This window comes from Aphelocoma coerulescens, chromosome 8 (assembly GCF_041296385.1).
Source record: "Aphelocoma coerulescens isolate FSJ_1873_10779 chromosome 8, UR_Acoe_1.0, whole genome shotgun sequence".
NCBI lineage: Eukaryota > Metazoa > Chordata > Aves > Passeriformes > Corvidae > Aphelocoma > Aphelocoma coerulescens.
Window position 1 is genome coordinate 21,513,372 of NC_091022.1, and position 14,336 is coordinate 21,527,707.

Below are 14,336 nucleotides of genomic sequence, written 5' to 3' on the forward strand. Positions count from 1 at the left end.
TAAACCACACAATGTTATATCCACATATAGGCAAGGGTAAAACTGGTTCTAAACTTAGCTTTATTTAGGGAAATTATAATTAAGATTCTTATCTTGTTCCTAATTAAGAAGCCCATGAATTTTCTATTTGAGAACGAACCCTTTTGAAATATTAATGAAAAAATACAATGGGGAGGGTAATTTAAAATAATGTTTTAAATAGATAATCCATTTGGGGGGTGGGGGTATTTACTGCTGTCTTTTTCACATATTTTGCTCTTTTAATAATGCTTTGAGAAAATGTTTTCAGCTTTTTCTATTGAGAAAAATACTGATGCACAAAGACTAAATGGGATGTACCTAATAAACTACCTCAGTAAGCTGCCACTGTTTTTCCATGTTTTGTTTTCTCATATTTTACTTTTTTTTTTTTTAACCAACAGAATAAACTGTTGGAATGGTTGGTAACTTTATGTCTTCTGAAGATGAAATATTGGTTTGTTGCACAATTCAACAGTATGGAAATTCCACACCTGGTAACGTTTACATCATTAATGACAGAACAGAACTGATGACAAGGTAGATGGTTAATTCATTAAGAACAAATGTCAACTGAATTTCATTGTAGGCTTCAAGCTTTTTGCCTGTGCTCTATTCTGACCTCAAAAGGCCTGTAAAACCATGTGTCTGTAATTCCAGTTTGTAAATAACAGTAACAAATACTGTCTAGTTTGATTCCAATGTAGAGTTAAGCCACTTGATGCTATGGATGAACAGAAGTGTATGGTCTACTGTCTTCCACCAGAGTACAAAGACAATCTATTGATAAACACCCTTGAGTACAACTCTTTCAGCTCAGTAAAATTAGAAGCAATGCTTCTTTCAAATAGTTTTCCTTTGGAAGTTCTGTATCTATTGCTTTCACCATATTAATTTTCCCTATTTTTCATCAGTATGAATTTGGTATTGTAAATCTTTTCAAAGTATGAACATTCTGTAGTCAAGCCAGTCTTCCATTAACAGGAGAAAAAATCCCAAATGAGTAAGATCAATCAATAATTTAATTACTGTTGTTTCATTCAGGTTCCATATTTGAAGATAGCCATTTTATCAGCTGAGATACTAAACTACAGTAGACTTGTTTTGCCATTTTTTAAATCTATTTTATTGACAGTCAAAATGAAAAAAGCAATAAATCTGCATTTTTAAGTGGGATAGTAGAGTCGAGCTATAATTGATGATCCCTTAAGAATCACACTCTTGTTGACTTACATCATTGCAAGAACTTCTTTTAATTTTTCTTTTGGAAGCATAATAAATACAGACAAAGATACATTTTTTCTCTTATACAGTAGACAATTATCAGACAGTACATGCAAGTCTAATACAAACAGGAAAGCAGACAGAGAACAGTGATCAAGAGTATAGAAGAAGAGATACACCATGATAAAAATAGGTAATATAATCAAGGTTAATACCAAAAAAAATACAGATATTTAATTGGTATTTTGGTATAGAAAAAAAAACAAGTTTGTGATCAAAAAGTGTCAGGTGAACTCTAGTATCATAAATCCCTGTTTTAGGAGCTTATGGGGTTACACTTGGGATTGCTGCTCCTCTTCAGTGGAAGGCAAGCCTTGTTTGCTCCATGCTGGACAGAAGTAAGCTGACAGATGGCTCATAAAGGGCAGTTTCTAGAGGGTATAGATTAGAGGATTAGGGCCTCAGCAACCTGCTGGAGGACAAAAGAATCTGGAAGGGCACCAAGATGTGCACCAATGTGAATACCAGCTGTAGTCACAGCAGCTTTTTAAACAATAGTTTTAATTACAAATCATTTTGGGATACACATTTGGTGTCCTTTCTAATTACTCACCATGAAGTACAAGACACATTGTGGCAAAGGTCAAGCTAAAGACACTCAAAGCATGAAAAACACTGTCATTAGCATGGAAACAAAGCAGAATGAAGAAACAGAAGCAGACAGTATAGAGCTTTACTTCTAGACAAAAAAAAACCCTGTACAGGCATGGAAGCATGTACTGAGAGCTGCCTAAGGGAATAGAGATGAAAAAAATGAGGACAAGGCTGTTGGTACTGTCTTACTGGAGAAAAAAAAGAGAAGTGATACCACCTCCAGGAATAATGCCTGAAGTGCTGGCACACTCATGCATGTCTGATGAATACTAAAGCCCATGAAAGATTGAGCCTGTAAAGAAATAAAAACCAGAAGTAGAAGGAGAAATAGGTACATTAGAAAATACACTCAAGCAGGCTAAGGGAATTCAGAAGGCAAACTAGAGAGAGACCTAAGAAGGTGATGCACTGTATTTCACAGCATGTAAACCACAGGGAATAAAGGCCATTCTTTTGGAATATTTCAATGAGCTTGTGCAACTGAGTTTGCCTTAACTCAGTGCTGTCTCTTCCCTGGGATGGAAAGGCAGCAACGTGACCTGAACACCTACAATCAAAGAGTATCCCCTGCAGTGTGGCTGTGGTTGATCCAAACACTGCTCACACACTGCAGATGAGACCCCAGGACACAAGAACGGGGAGTTTGCAGCTACGCTTTTATATCAGGAGCCAGCTGAACCTTCCTGGCAACTGCAAACCCAACTACATGTAACCATGAGAAATACAAGTGATCTTTCATGTAAGGAAAATTTGCTACAGTTCTTAGCCTGTTTATATCATTCCAATGCCACAGGAGGGTTTTTTCCATTTTTTCCATTTATTTTCTTAAGTAGCAAATCATACACAGTGACCTTTACAGAATGCTATTAAAACTATAAAGTCTAGCATTCCAGAGAATGAAAAAATTACGGTCACCTGTGATGCAAATTTCAGGAGGTTCAGGAGTTTGCAAGCCAACAGGATGATTTTAAATTTTATCCACAGAAAAGATAATCATTAATTCTCATGTCAAGAATGTTTCTTCATAAGCCAAAAGTCACCTTTTGGCCATATTTGACATAACTTTTCACATGGTACAAACATCAGGACTTATATCTGGTTCAAAGATGCATTATCAGGATACAGCTACTGGCATTATTTCTGTGTGAAAAGGTACATGTTACCAAAGGATTAATATTTGTAATAAATGCAAAGAGCAAGGAAGTAAGCTTAACTGAAAGAAGTTCAGTTAGAGGCTCAGACCTTCTGTCACACATTTTCTGGCCAACTCCACATGGGAGCTGAAAGGTAATGAGGTGCTGAGTCAAAGCGCATGAAATCAACTCATCAGTTTATCAAACTGCATGAATACATGCTTGGAGAGATCCTTTAGAATTATCCTTGCCTATCCTTTAGAATTACTGACACATCTTGAGCACATCTGAGAATGATCAAGAGACCTAAGTGGAAGCATTTGAAGCAGCGAGAAAAAAGCTTAAGCTTGGCCATAAATTCAATTAGCTTTCTGGCACAAGAAGATAAAACAATGCAGCTTAAAAGCAGGCACCAAGAGACACTGACAACTACAGCACTTCTCAGTAGGTTCACAGTAGGCTCACTCACACAGGAGATGGGTTCAGGCAAAACAGGAGCTGGTGGCTATGGTATTCTGAAGGAAGTAAGTACGATTTAGTAACAGGTGATTATTTTTGTCAAGGAAACCAGTGATGCTTTAAAACAACAGAAGTGATGCTATTGAAATTCCAACATCAATACATGGAAATATGCTCCTGTCTGAGAAAGTCATTACTGGTGACAAGTACACGGAGCAGGAAATAGCTTCCACGGTTCAGGGCAGATTCTGCATCTTCACTAATAGAAGGCACCAGGCAGTTGCACAAAGCAGTGACAAGATGAGCTAGTGGAAATAAAAGAATCATACCCAGTGGTTCAATAGATTGAAACAAAAATTTGATGATGCGTGAGCTCTGAGGGATGCATGCACTGAAGGCAAAGCTATAGCAAGGCTTCATGACCAAAAAAAAAAAAAAAAAAAAAAAAAAAAAAAAAAAAAAAAAAATCTACCTTTAGATCCCACTCCCTCTTCCCTCGCCAAAGGTGGTCCCTCTCCCGAGCTGCCTCTCCACCGTCCAAGGCAGCCCTGTGGCCTCCAAGACCGAGGACACCCTCGGCCCACAGCTCGCCATGCCCTGCCCTCTTAGTGATCGCAACAGAGCCCAGGATTTCACGGAATTTATGGAAGGCGGCTGAAAGAAACGTCTGCTGTTGCACCCGCAGGAGCCAACCAAGCCAAAGGCGAGATGCGCCGCCGGTGCTTTCTGGCACCGGCTCCGACAGAGCCGTGGTGAACTCGTGTGCCCAAGGCAACGGCCAGATCTGTTGCCATTACCGCCTCTGCTCTACCGAACCGGACTAGAGCGGGCTCTCCAGAGCCGGGGAGCTCTGTACGTGACCAAGTGCCTGCCGTGCTCGCAGCAGGGCACTGCTCATGCAGGCGCCGGGACGGCGGCAGCGGGTAAAGGACAGTCCCGGGCCAGCCCCGGGCCAGCGGCGCTCCCGCCCCGCGGAACTTGCGCACAGGCCGCCGCCCCCTTTTCCGGCAGCCGCGGCGGCCAAGCCCGTGCAGGAGGCGGGGTGAGATGGCGGCTGCTGTGCTCAGCGCCGCCCGGGCCCGTATCGCCGCCGCCGTGCTGCTGCTGCTGGGCTGCTGCGGCCCAGCGCTGGCCGGCGGCCTCCAGGTACGGGGGCTGGGGAGCAGCGGCGGGGCCGGAGAGCGAGCGGGGGGGGCGGCGCCGCGGCTCGGTGCTGCCGGTGTCCCCGTTGCCTCCCCTCCGCAGGCAGGGACCGTGCCCGTGGGCTGCCCCCGGAGCCGTCCGGAGCCGCTGGCGGCACGCAGGAAGGGCCGCGTCGGCAGGACGGGCAGCGATACTGAGACGCGCTCCCCAGCGCTGCCTCCCCGGCGGGCGGACCCTCCCCCGGCCCCGCCCGGCGCTGCCCCGTGGGCGGAACCGCGGGGCTCTGTGTGCCGGGAGCGCCGGTGCCGGGCGGCCTGGGGGTTTCTGTGCTTTGTTCAAACTGCTGAAAGTTACAAAACCTCAGACTTCTCATCCTCTTGCGGGCTTCTGAAACCCAGTTCCTCTTTGGCCACGCACTGTAACTTCTAGAGGGTGTCTGATGCCCGTTCCCGGACGCGGCTGGCCGAGCTCGGGGTGCCCCGGGCTGGGTGCGGGCGTGGAGCCCATCCCGCAGGTGCGGGCCGCTTGCACACGGCAGGTGCCAGTGGGTTTGGCAGGTGGGAGTAATGTCATGTTTCAGCAATTAGCTTAATGCACTGTGCCCACGCTACATTTGGAGTGTTATTTGCTTTTGAATTCTGCGTTATTAACAAGTTGTTATGCTTGAAATTAATTACAACTAGGACCAAACAACCCCCGCACCTTGAACAATAGAAATATTCTTACAATCTCTGGATGACTAATTAAACTGCAAGTTGTTTTCTGCTTGAAGTACAACACTACTTCTGTTACTGCGTGTTTCGTATAAGACCACAAGCATCATCCCAGAACTCCTCAGAGTTAATAGAGTCTGATTTAAGAGTCAGCAGGTTTGGATTGTTGCCCTGTGACAGACTTATTCCCATACCTCTGCAAAGTCTTAGCCCCTTTTTGTGTCCTGATTTATGTTCTCTGTTAAGGAGAAAGGGCCCTCTCATCTGCAAAGGAAAGTGGGAGCTATGGAGAACACAGATTACACAGAAGGTTGCTGTCATAGATCCCAATTTTGGAAGATAAATGTAACCACCTTGGATTTAAAGTGGGTTAAAACTGCAGGTTCACTCACCTGCTTTTGAAAACAGAATTGAATTGAATCCAATCCTCTTTTCTCGTTAAGGATGAAACTGGAGGTCAATAAATCATATTATTTTGTTCTTGGAGTGTCCTTTGGAGTAGAGGTGTGCGGGCTTTTGGTTTTAACTGAGATGTAAGTGACTAATAGTTCCTCTTTGTTCTGTAGCAAGTTTCAGGGAAAGATTTGGAGCGGTTAATTCACATGAAATGTGCAAATACTAAGAAAAATACCTCTCTTGTAGCTTTTCTAAGGTTTATTCAGTGTTAATATGTGGTAAACATATGCATTGAATGCTATGGTGGAAATAACAAAACTATGAGTGGTCATTTCTTTCTTATTGTTGAAAAATCTAAAATTTTGTTCATCTTTCAGGATCAAGCAGAACAGTTTTTTAGAAGTGGACATACAAATAACTGGGCAGTTTTGGTAAGCATGGTCCAGGTTGTTTTGCTCCAGTAAAGTTGACAGTTTTTCATCAGGAGCCATAATTGCAACAGTCATTCAAGAGTCCTGCTCATTTGAAAGAAACAGAAACATAAACATTTGGAAATTAATAAATTTGAAATTGTGCCTGCAGATTTATTAGACTGTAGTGAAATTATCTTTTCAATATTACTGAATTCCAAGCACTTAATGTGTCTAGCTATATAACAGGATTCATAAAACAAAAGTTCTGAAAGCATTAAAATAGTTAAATTAGCATATTGAAAAAAATATGTAATTCTGATACCAGGGAATTTTGGTCTCTTTGACAAGAAAGGTAGAATTTATATCTCATTTTTGTTCTTTTTCAATATGTTAACTTGTGATAACAGGCTGGGAATAAAATCAATTCAGGCAACATAGTGTTTAGATCAACTGTTCTTACCCTAATTCTTTTTTTCTTTGCCATGTAACTTTTATTGGCTTTGAATCATGCTGCACAATTGGTTCTTAATCCCAATTCAGGTCTTAGTGACTAATTTGTTTCAGAACACTATTGTAATTACTCAGTAGCAGCTGTTTGTTTTCCATATACTAAAACTGAGCAATAAAAAAGGAAAGTTAACAGTAACTAATTGAATTAGAAAGAATAGTTTGTATATTCTACAATGTACAAACTTGAAACTATTAAAACATAGCGTACTATTTTAATACTATTAACAAATAGATGCTTTTACTAGTACCCATAAAAGCACACAAAGAAAGTGGAAAATTAGGTCCAAGGACCTATACTTTCTGTCCTGAACAGATTTTCTGCTTGTTTTATTTTCTCAGTGGTTTATCATTAAGTTTTGTAACAATTGCTACTAATTTCTAAGCAGTAAAACAGTTTACTGCTGTCAGGCACTTCAAACCTGGGATCATACTGCAATCCCACCTCATCAATAGCTTGAATTAATGTGTTGCAGTGTGGATAACTATATTTGAAGCTTGGTCACATTTTCCATTGTATTGTAAGGGAGGTAATGGAGGCAAGGGGCAGATGATAGCACCTTGAAACGTCTCAGCTAAATTGGACAGTTTGTTTTCAGAACTTTAAATCTTGCTGAAAGGCAGATGTCCTCATGGACTGATTACTGTAGGCTTTTTGGGAATCTCTAACTGACAGGGTGATCAAACACAAGGGGATCCTTTCAGGCTGAATTTTTATTATTACTTAAGCTACAACTGAGTTCTTTTTATGAAAAGAGTAGAGAAAGAGATGCTATGTAGTGTAACTTACAGCTCTACATTTAGAGCTGAAAAATTAAAAAACTATCAAAATGCTTTTTCCTGCATCTCTGTTTTTGTGGTTTTAAAGTCATCTCTTTTAGAAGCTTTTCAAACCTCTGAATCAGAACCTGATTTAGGGAGTGTTTAAGTAAAGGGAATGACTGAGCCCTGACCCCTTGCCTGTTAGAACAGTAGAAATTGAACTTGCTTGAGGTTTCTGAGAATTTGTATTCAGATTTTGGCTGGAGCTCATTTTTCTCTTACTTTATTTGACTCCTTAAATGCAAATGTTCTCAGTGCATTTTCCCCTGTGTGTGGCTTCTGCATGAATTAATTCACTTGTGCCTTTGTGGAAGAATGCTCCCAGAATGGGTTTGCTATTGAGATGAGAACTCTTCCTTTGATTATTCTTCCATTTGATAAGGAGAAAGCAAATGAAAAAATTTATCTTACCCACCTACTGTTGCTGAATTATTCCCTAAAGTGCCACTTTCTATATTTAGTAATGGTTTATGACAATTTTTTCATGCATCAGTATGCTAAGAGCTTTTTTTTAAACTTTTATTTTCAGTATTTTTTGCTTGGTACAACAAAGATTTATATAGCTTATATCATGAGTTTCTTGGTGTTACTATATCCTTTCTGAATTGTTACTATTTTTTTAATATTCCTGTAATCACATTCTTCTGATGCAATGAGCTGGGCCAATTTGTATCTTTACACTTTTTGTTTCCTTTCAAGGTGTGTACCTCTCGATTCTGGTTTAATTATCGTCATGTGGCAAATACTCTTTCAGTGTACAGAAGTGTCAAGAGACTGGGCATTCCTGATAGGTGAGGGAATCTTGGTGAATCCAATTCCTTGCAAATATGCTGTTAAAGTTCTCATACTGTCTGAAGCAATGTAGAAATACATTTATCTTCCCAGTTTAACTGGATAAAAGTAAAAAGGAAGAATGCAATCACATCAACGTGGTGAAAAGTGCAGCAATGTTGTTCAAAAGGAAAAGCAACATGTTACATAATAAAATTTCCATTTGGAGCAGGCTAATTAGATCTGGCCACTAAAATGTACCACTAAGCAAATTGGTGAAAGTGTAATGTGAAAATTCCTAATTGCATTCAGCAATGACAGCACTGCTGTGAGAGATGAGTCTTGCTGTACTTTAATTTCCTTTCAGTGTGGAGATGTTGGTAGCTGTGACTGTACTGAGATGTAAGGCTTTCACATCTGTAACTATACTGAGTCTTTAAAGGCTCTGAACAGAGCAACTTCTATATACTGACAGTTGCCTTGAAAAAATCCATTTTGTGTGATTTTTTTTAGAGAAATCAGTTTTTTTATCCATACAAATTGTGTTTCTCTAGTGACAGCACAAGGGTTAGAACAGTATCTCTTCTTTGACAACAGGAGTAGGAAGGTTCTGAAGTGTCTTTTCTTTGTGTTCCTACTGGAACTTCAAGGGGTGTTGGCACAGTTCCATCCAGCTGTTCCAGAATGTAATTTACTTCAGAACTTTGGAAGTGAATTTAAGGCACCACTAACCCTTGTGTAATAGGCTCTATGTACCATAGGCTCCTATGGAATTCCTGGTGGTCCTGGTTTTTAATGGTAATTTAGAGGACTGGTAGTTTCTCCAGCATGTGTGCCTAAAGAAGTGCGGCCTGCTTCATCACTGAAAAATGCATATTCTGGGGGATTAAATTTGTATGGCATTTTTTTTGTCCAAGTCCAAAACTGGACAATTGGAGTCCCCAGTTAGCTCCCACTCAACTGTTATTACTGTATCCTGCAGCTGTAGGGAGGAGAGGAGAGATCCAGCAGGCAGGAATTGTGCAGCAAGATTGATTTATTTAATCATTTTACAAACTCTTTAATAGACTTTTTTCTTCCTAGTCTAATTGGACAAAGGATCAGCCACCCCCTGGGGTGATTGACTATAATCCTAAAACATCCATTGTCAAAATATTTTTCTACTGTACCATAAACATAGTTCTACAAGGTCGCAGGTGTTCATAGTTTATAGAACTCTGCTAATATCTTCCATGAGAGAGAAAAGTATCTCACAGAAAGGAGCAAGAGAAATTCTTGCTAGCTGTATTTTTGTATCCACAAACTATGAATGCAATGGCAGCATCATCCTGTTCCCTGTGTTTATTATATAAAAAAGAAAAAAAGGAGTGACTTTCTGGTTTTTGAAAGAGAGGATTTTGAAACTCAATTTTTAGATGGATTTTGAGGTTATAAATCCAAGGGAATGCATTGCAGAAGTGCTGTGGGCTGAAAGGCATAGAAAGGTGCTTTTTGTGCTTGCACATGTCATTCAGAAGCAGCTGTTCTCTCTCCTGTGCAGCTTTTGAAGCACAGGTGCCCTTGGCACTGCCTCAGAAATTCTGTCGCTAGTCCTGCCCTTACCTGAGAGCTTTCATCTGCTTTGCATCCGTCTTCGCCATTAAAATCAAAACAGGTGTCAGTTTTAGAAATGCTGCAAGGACTACGGTGTGACTGAGATTTCTGTTGTTCAGTAGCAAGATCCATTTCTTATCCATATCCAAAGATTTGGAATTAATCTCAAAAAGCCAGCAATGCTTTAGATTACAGTCAAGGATACTCTCCAAGACATTGGAGAAGACCTAGAGAGAGAGAGAGCGAGCCTGGAATCACATCTTAAAAATAAACTTTTATCATGATTCTTGGGGTTGGTTGTTTTGGAGGGGTTTGAGCTATTGTTGTAACTGTTGAACAGTGTTGTTCTAATTTCTCTTTGACTGTTATGTGAAAGTAGAATGGCTGAAATGTTTTTTTTTCTTATTTTCCATAGTCACATTGTCTTGATGCTGGCAGATGATATGGCATGTAATCCCAGAAATCCCAAACCAGCTACTGTGTTTAGTCATAAAAACATGGAGCTAAATGTCTATGGAGATGATGTGGAAGTGGATTACAGAAGCTATGAGGTAACTGTGCTTTAATTAAAACACTGGGTCTTTATTTTTTGGTGTTGGTTTAAAGATTTGTGCAGCATCTGTGAAGTCTGAGGAACTCTTTCTGTTCATATTACTGGTTTTGGGCAGGGCTTTTATTACCTGCTGATGAGTTTAAAACACATACCCCTCCCCTCCTTGATATTTGAGTTTGTATTTGAAGTTATTGTACTAGAAACATGTTTAGTATATTGGCTATTTTAAATAATGGAATAGAATCATATTAGGGAAATTTCTTTGAGAATGACTGTTCAGTGTCTCATCTTGCCAACACAAAAATTACTGTGAAAATTTTGGTGTGCAAGTGAATTGTTTATTAGGTAAATTTACTTAAATTCCTAATCTTAAGCATATGCTCTTAAAATAAAAGCCCTAACCTAATCATTAGTGCAAAGCAATTACTGTATAAAAATCTGCATTCCATCACCTTTCTTTTCATGTAATATTCCTTCATACCAGGCAGTGTCTTTACCAGTTGAGATAAAATTACACATCAGTTTCTTGATTTAGTAGTGCTGTAGAATTATTGCTAAAGGTTTATTGGATTGCATTTAAGTATATAGTGGATGTTTTATTTCTCTGAAGCTTTATACAAGGAAGTGAAGACACAGAACTGGAATAGAGCTACATTCTTTTAATCATATTTTTTCGTGATTATGGATTTGTTGCTGGCATTTGAGCTGTGTACGTGTACTTAAAGAGGAGATGGTGTTTTATAGGATGTCTGCAGTCACCACTCAGATGGAGCTTATCTGATCACTCAGACTTATGTAATTGAATTAATCTTGTTTTTTCTTTCCTGAGTTGCAGAGGGAATTTAAACTTTTGTTTTTCCATGGTAACACACACTAACATTGGAGCATTTTGTGAGTACAGGAGCAGCTTTGGCACAATGAAGCTATATGCTGACAGGTTTTTAGATCAATGTAAATGAACTTAAAATTATAATGGTGGTAGACTTACTGGATATAATTAAGCAACAGGCTGATGTTAGTGGAATAAAGTAAAAGCTGCCACATGATTCTTAACCTGAAGTAAAACCTTACACAGAAAATGTCTGTTTATGCAGTTTATGCAATGCCCTACTATGTCTGGTTAGATACCCTGCATATTTTAGTGTTCCATTATTTAATTTCTGTAACCCAGCCAAAAGCTGAGCTTTTATCTTAAAAAAATTACTTTATGCTTCTATTCATAGGTTACTGTTGAAAATTTCTTGCGTGTTTTAACGGGAAGAATCCCACCAAGCACACCACGATCTAAACGTCTTCTTTCTGATGACAGAAGCAATATTCTAATATACATGACAGGTAATTGCAGGTTTCTGTGTACAATTTATTGATGCTTGCTCAGTTGGATGGGTTTGTTGAAAGCATCAGTAGTCCAAATGAACAAAAGGATCGACCAAAAGATTTTTTCTGGTTTTAGCGTGTCATACTAATTAAGAAAAAATGCCTGTAAAGCAGTACTAAGCCAGTGTTGTTTCCAGTTGAAATGGTGTATGTGTACTGTTCTTACTGTACTAATATTTTATTTTGCTGGAGTCTCTCTGGAGAAAGAGAATTGTGTTCACCTTGTTTTAGAAAAATGATCAACCAGGCTGAATATCTTCCTTTAACCTACATACTTGCCTAACTTCTGATTTTTCTGTCAGGCCATGGTGGAAATGGTTTCCTAAAATTTCAAGATTCTGAAGAAATTACAAATGTAGAACTTGCTGATGCCTTTGAACAAATGTGGCAGAAAAGGAGGTAAGAAATAAGCATTATTTAGATATTGAATACTGAATATCCTGAACATACTCTTTAAGTGTGTCTTACTGGTAGGCCTTGCTTACCTGCAGCAGTGATACTGTTTGTTGTCCCTAAAGCTGTGCAAGAGTTTGCATTCAGAAAGCAGAATTTTAGTTTTTGCTTTCAGCTTCCTGCAGTTAGAGCTGCTCAAATGTGTTGCTTTGGCCAAACTGGCATCTTAAAACTGATCAGGGTGAGCTCCTGTTCCTTAGGTTCTGAGGAGCTGCCCTGGTAACTAAAAAGCAAAGTATGTATATGGTGTTTAAGCAGAAATGGGTAAGGAGGCTGTTTTATTTCTTTCAGGTACAATGAGTTGTTGTTTATTATTGATACTTGTCAAGGAGCATCCATGTATGAACGATTTTATTCACCCAATATAATGGCCTTGGCTAGCAGCCAAGTAGGAGAAGATTCTTTATCTGTAAGTAGATTTATGTGATCCTGAAGGCAATTTTCAGAATGCCTTAGTTAAAAGCACAATTCCTACTGACTTTTAACTAAAAATTTCCCTTCTAATTGCTGAATGTATAAGGTATTTAGTGTGGGTTTGACAAAACTTGTAAGTGTACCGTTCCTGCTTGTTTTTGTGTGCTGTCCCAAAGAACCAGGCTAACAATGGATTTCCATCCTTGCTGGCCAGTTTATGCATTGCATAGGATAGCAAGGAATCTTAGGGGAAGACTGCTCAGAGGTGAATGTGAGGAGTATTCAATTAGGACTTACTACACTTGAGATAAAAGAAAACAAAACAGTAACTTTCACCTGCTGTAATTATATCCCAGCTGAATTAGAGAAGGAGCAATAGGAGAGATCCCAGCTAGACCAAAAGCAGCAAGTCAGGATTACCTGAACCCCTGCATTGCTGTAAAATACACTGGCTCTCCCGGCCCTGTTTTCAAAGTCCACAAATCCATGCTGGACCATTCAGAAATGGTTCCCTGCTTTTTGGGAAACATAGATACTACCAGGATACAGTTTATAGATAAACTGCATTGTTCAGCTTATCAGGAGTAGGTTTCTTCACAGCTAGCTATTTTCTTTGCATTATTTGCCTAAGAACAAAAAAAATTATGCATAACTTTTGTAACATGTTATTGCATTTGTCCCCTCTCCTGAATACTGAGTTCTCTCCTGCAAGTGCCCAATAACTGCTGTGTGTTGTTTTAAAGCATCAGCCTGACCTGGAGATTGGCGTTCATCTCATGGACAGATACACGTTCTATGTGTTAGAGTTCTTGGAAGAAATTCATCCTGCCAGTCAGACAAATATGAATGACCTAGTAAGTAGAATACTCAACATACATGAATATGCTAATGAATTTAATAGGTCCAAAACTAATCTATTTTGTCTGTAGGGTTCTTCAAATGCTTTTCATGCTCCTGCTGTTTCTCTTGGAAGCAGCTTTGGAGGGAGGGTTTTTTTGCCATTGTTAAATGTAGTTGTGTAACACTTCAAGGATTGTCCTCGTTTGAAAGTGCTTTGCTGGCTACAGGAAAAATTAACCAAAATTAGCCAGATTTTGTATTTTTCATTGAAAAAATAATAAAATATTCATTAAATATTCATTTTAATAGAATGAAGCATTTGCAGGTGAAAAATTTTAGTAGGAAGCTTCTAAAACCAGTTTAATAGATAGCAGACACTTCTCAGATGTGGAAAAGCAGGCATTGGTGGTGTTTTGCAAAGGTGATTAAACAGTTAAAATTCTAACTGTGCACTTAAAAATGCCTGCAGAGACTGATTTATCTGTATATTTGCTTAGATTCCAGAGCAAGATATGTCCAAATCCATCAGTGTTTGGACTTAATTTTAGCTGAGACAAACATCATTGTAGATCTCAGGTACGAAGCAGAAGGAAAAGAAGAAGCCAACCAGATAACATGTGACAAAATTTATGAAAATGCCTCTCTAGCAATGAGATGTGTACACTGTTGAGATGACATAAAAAGTAACTGTATTTTATTTGCTCTATTAACCCTTTATACCTGTTTCAATGCTAGTTTCTTTGTAGTCATGCATTATACTTTGGTACCTTGTACCTGTAAATCCTGCTGTGCCCCATCAGTGATCTAAGAGCCACCACATACAGAACACATTGTCATAGATTCATTTCTGTAA

General features: G+C 39.3%; 1 protein-coding gene across 1 annotated transcript in view; it reads left to right on the top strand.

Moving 5' to 3' along the window:
- The first annotated feature begins 4,486 nt into the window (after window positions 1–4,486).
- Window positions 4,487–14,336, top strand: part of PIGK (phosphatidylinositol glycan anchor biosynthesis class K) — a 64,583-nt gene continuing 54,733 nt past the window's right edge. Inside the window, exons 1-8 of the mRNA XM_069023117.1 lie at window positions 4,487–4,634; window positions 6,118–6,171; window positions 8,182–8,273; window positions 10,262–10,397; window positions 11,623–11,734; window positions 12,079–12,175; window positions 12,521–12,638; window positions 13,387–13,497. Coding sequence (XP_068879218.1) covers window positions 4,536–4,634; window positions 6,118–6,171; window positions 8,182–8,273; window positions 10,262–10,397; window positions 11,623–11,734; window positions 12,079–12,175; window positions 12,521–12,638; window positions 13,387–13,497 — 819 coding nt within the window. The 5' untranslated portion in view covers window positions 4,487–4,535. The remainder of the gene's footprint in view (window positions 4,635–6,117; window positions 6,172–8,181; window positions 8,274–10,261; window positions 10,398–11,622; window positions 11,735–12,078; window positions 12,176–12,520; window positions 12,639–13,386; window positions 13,498–14,336) is intronic.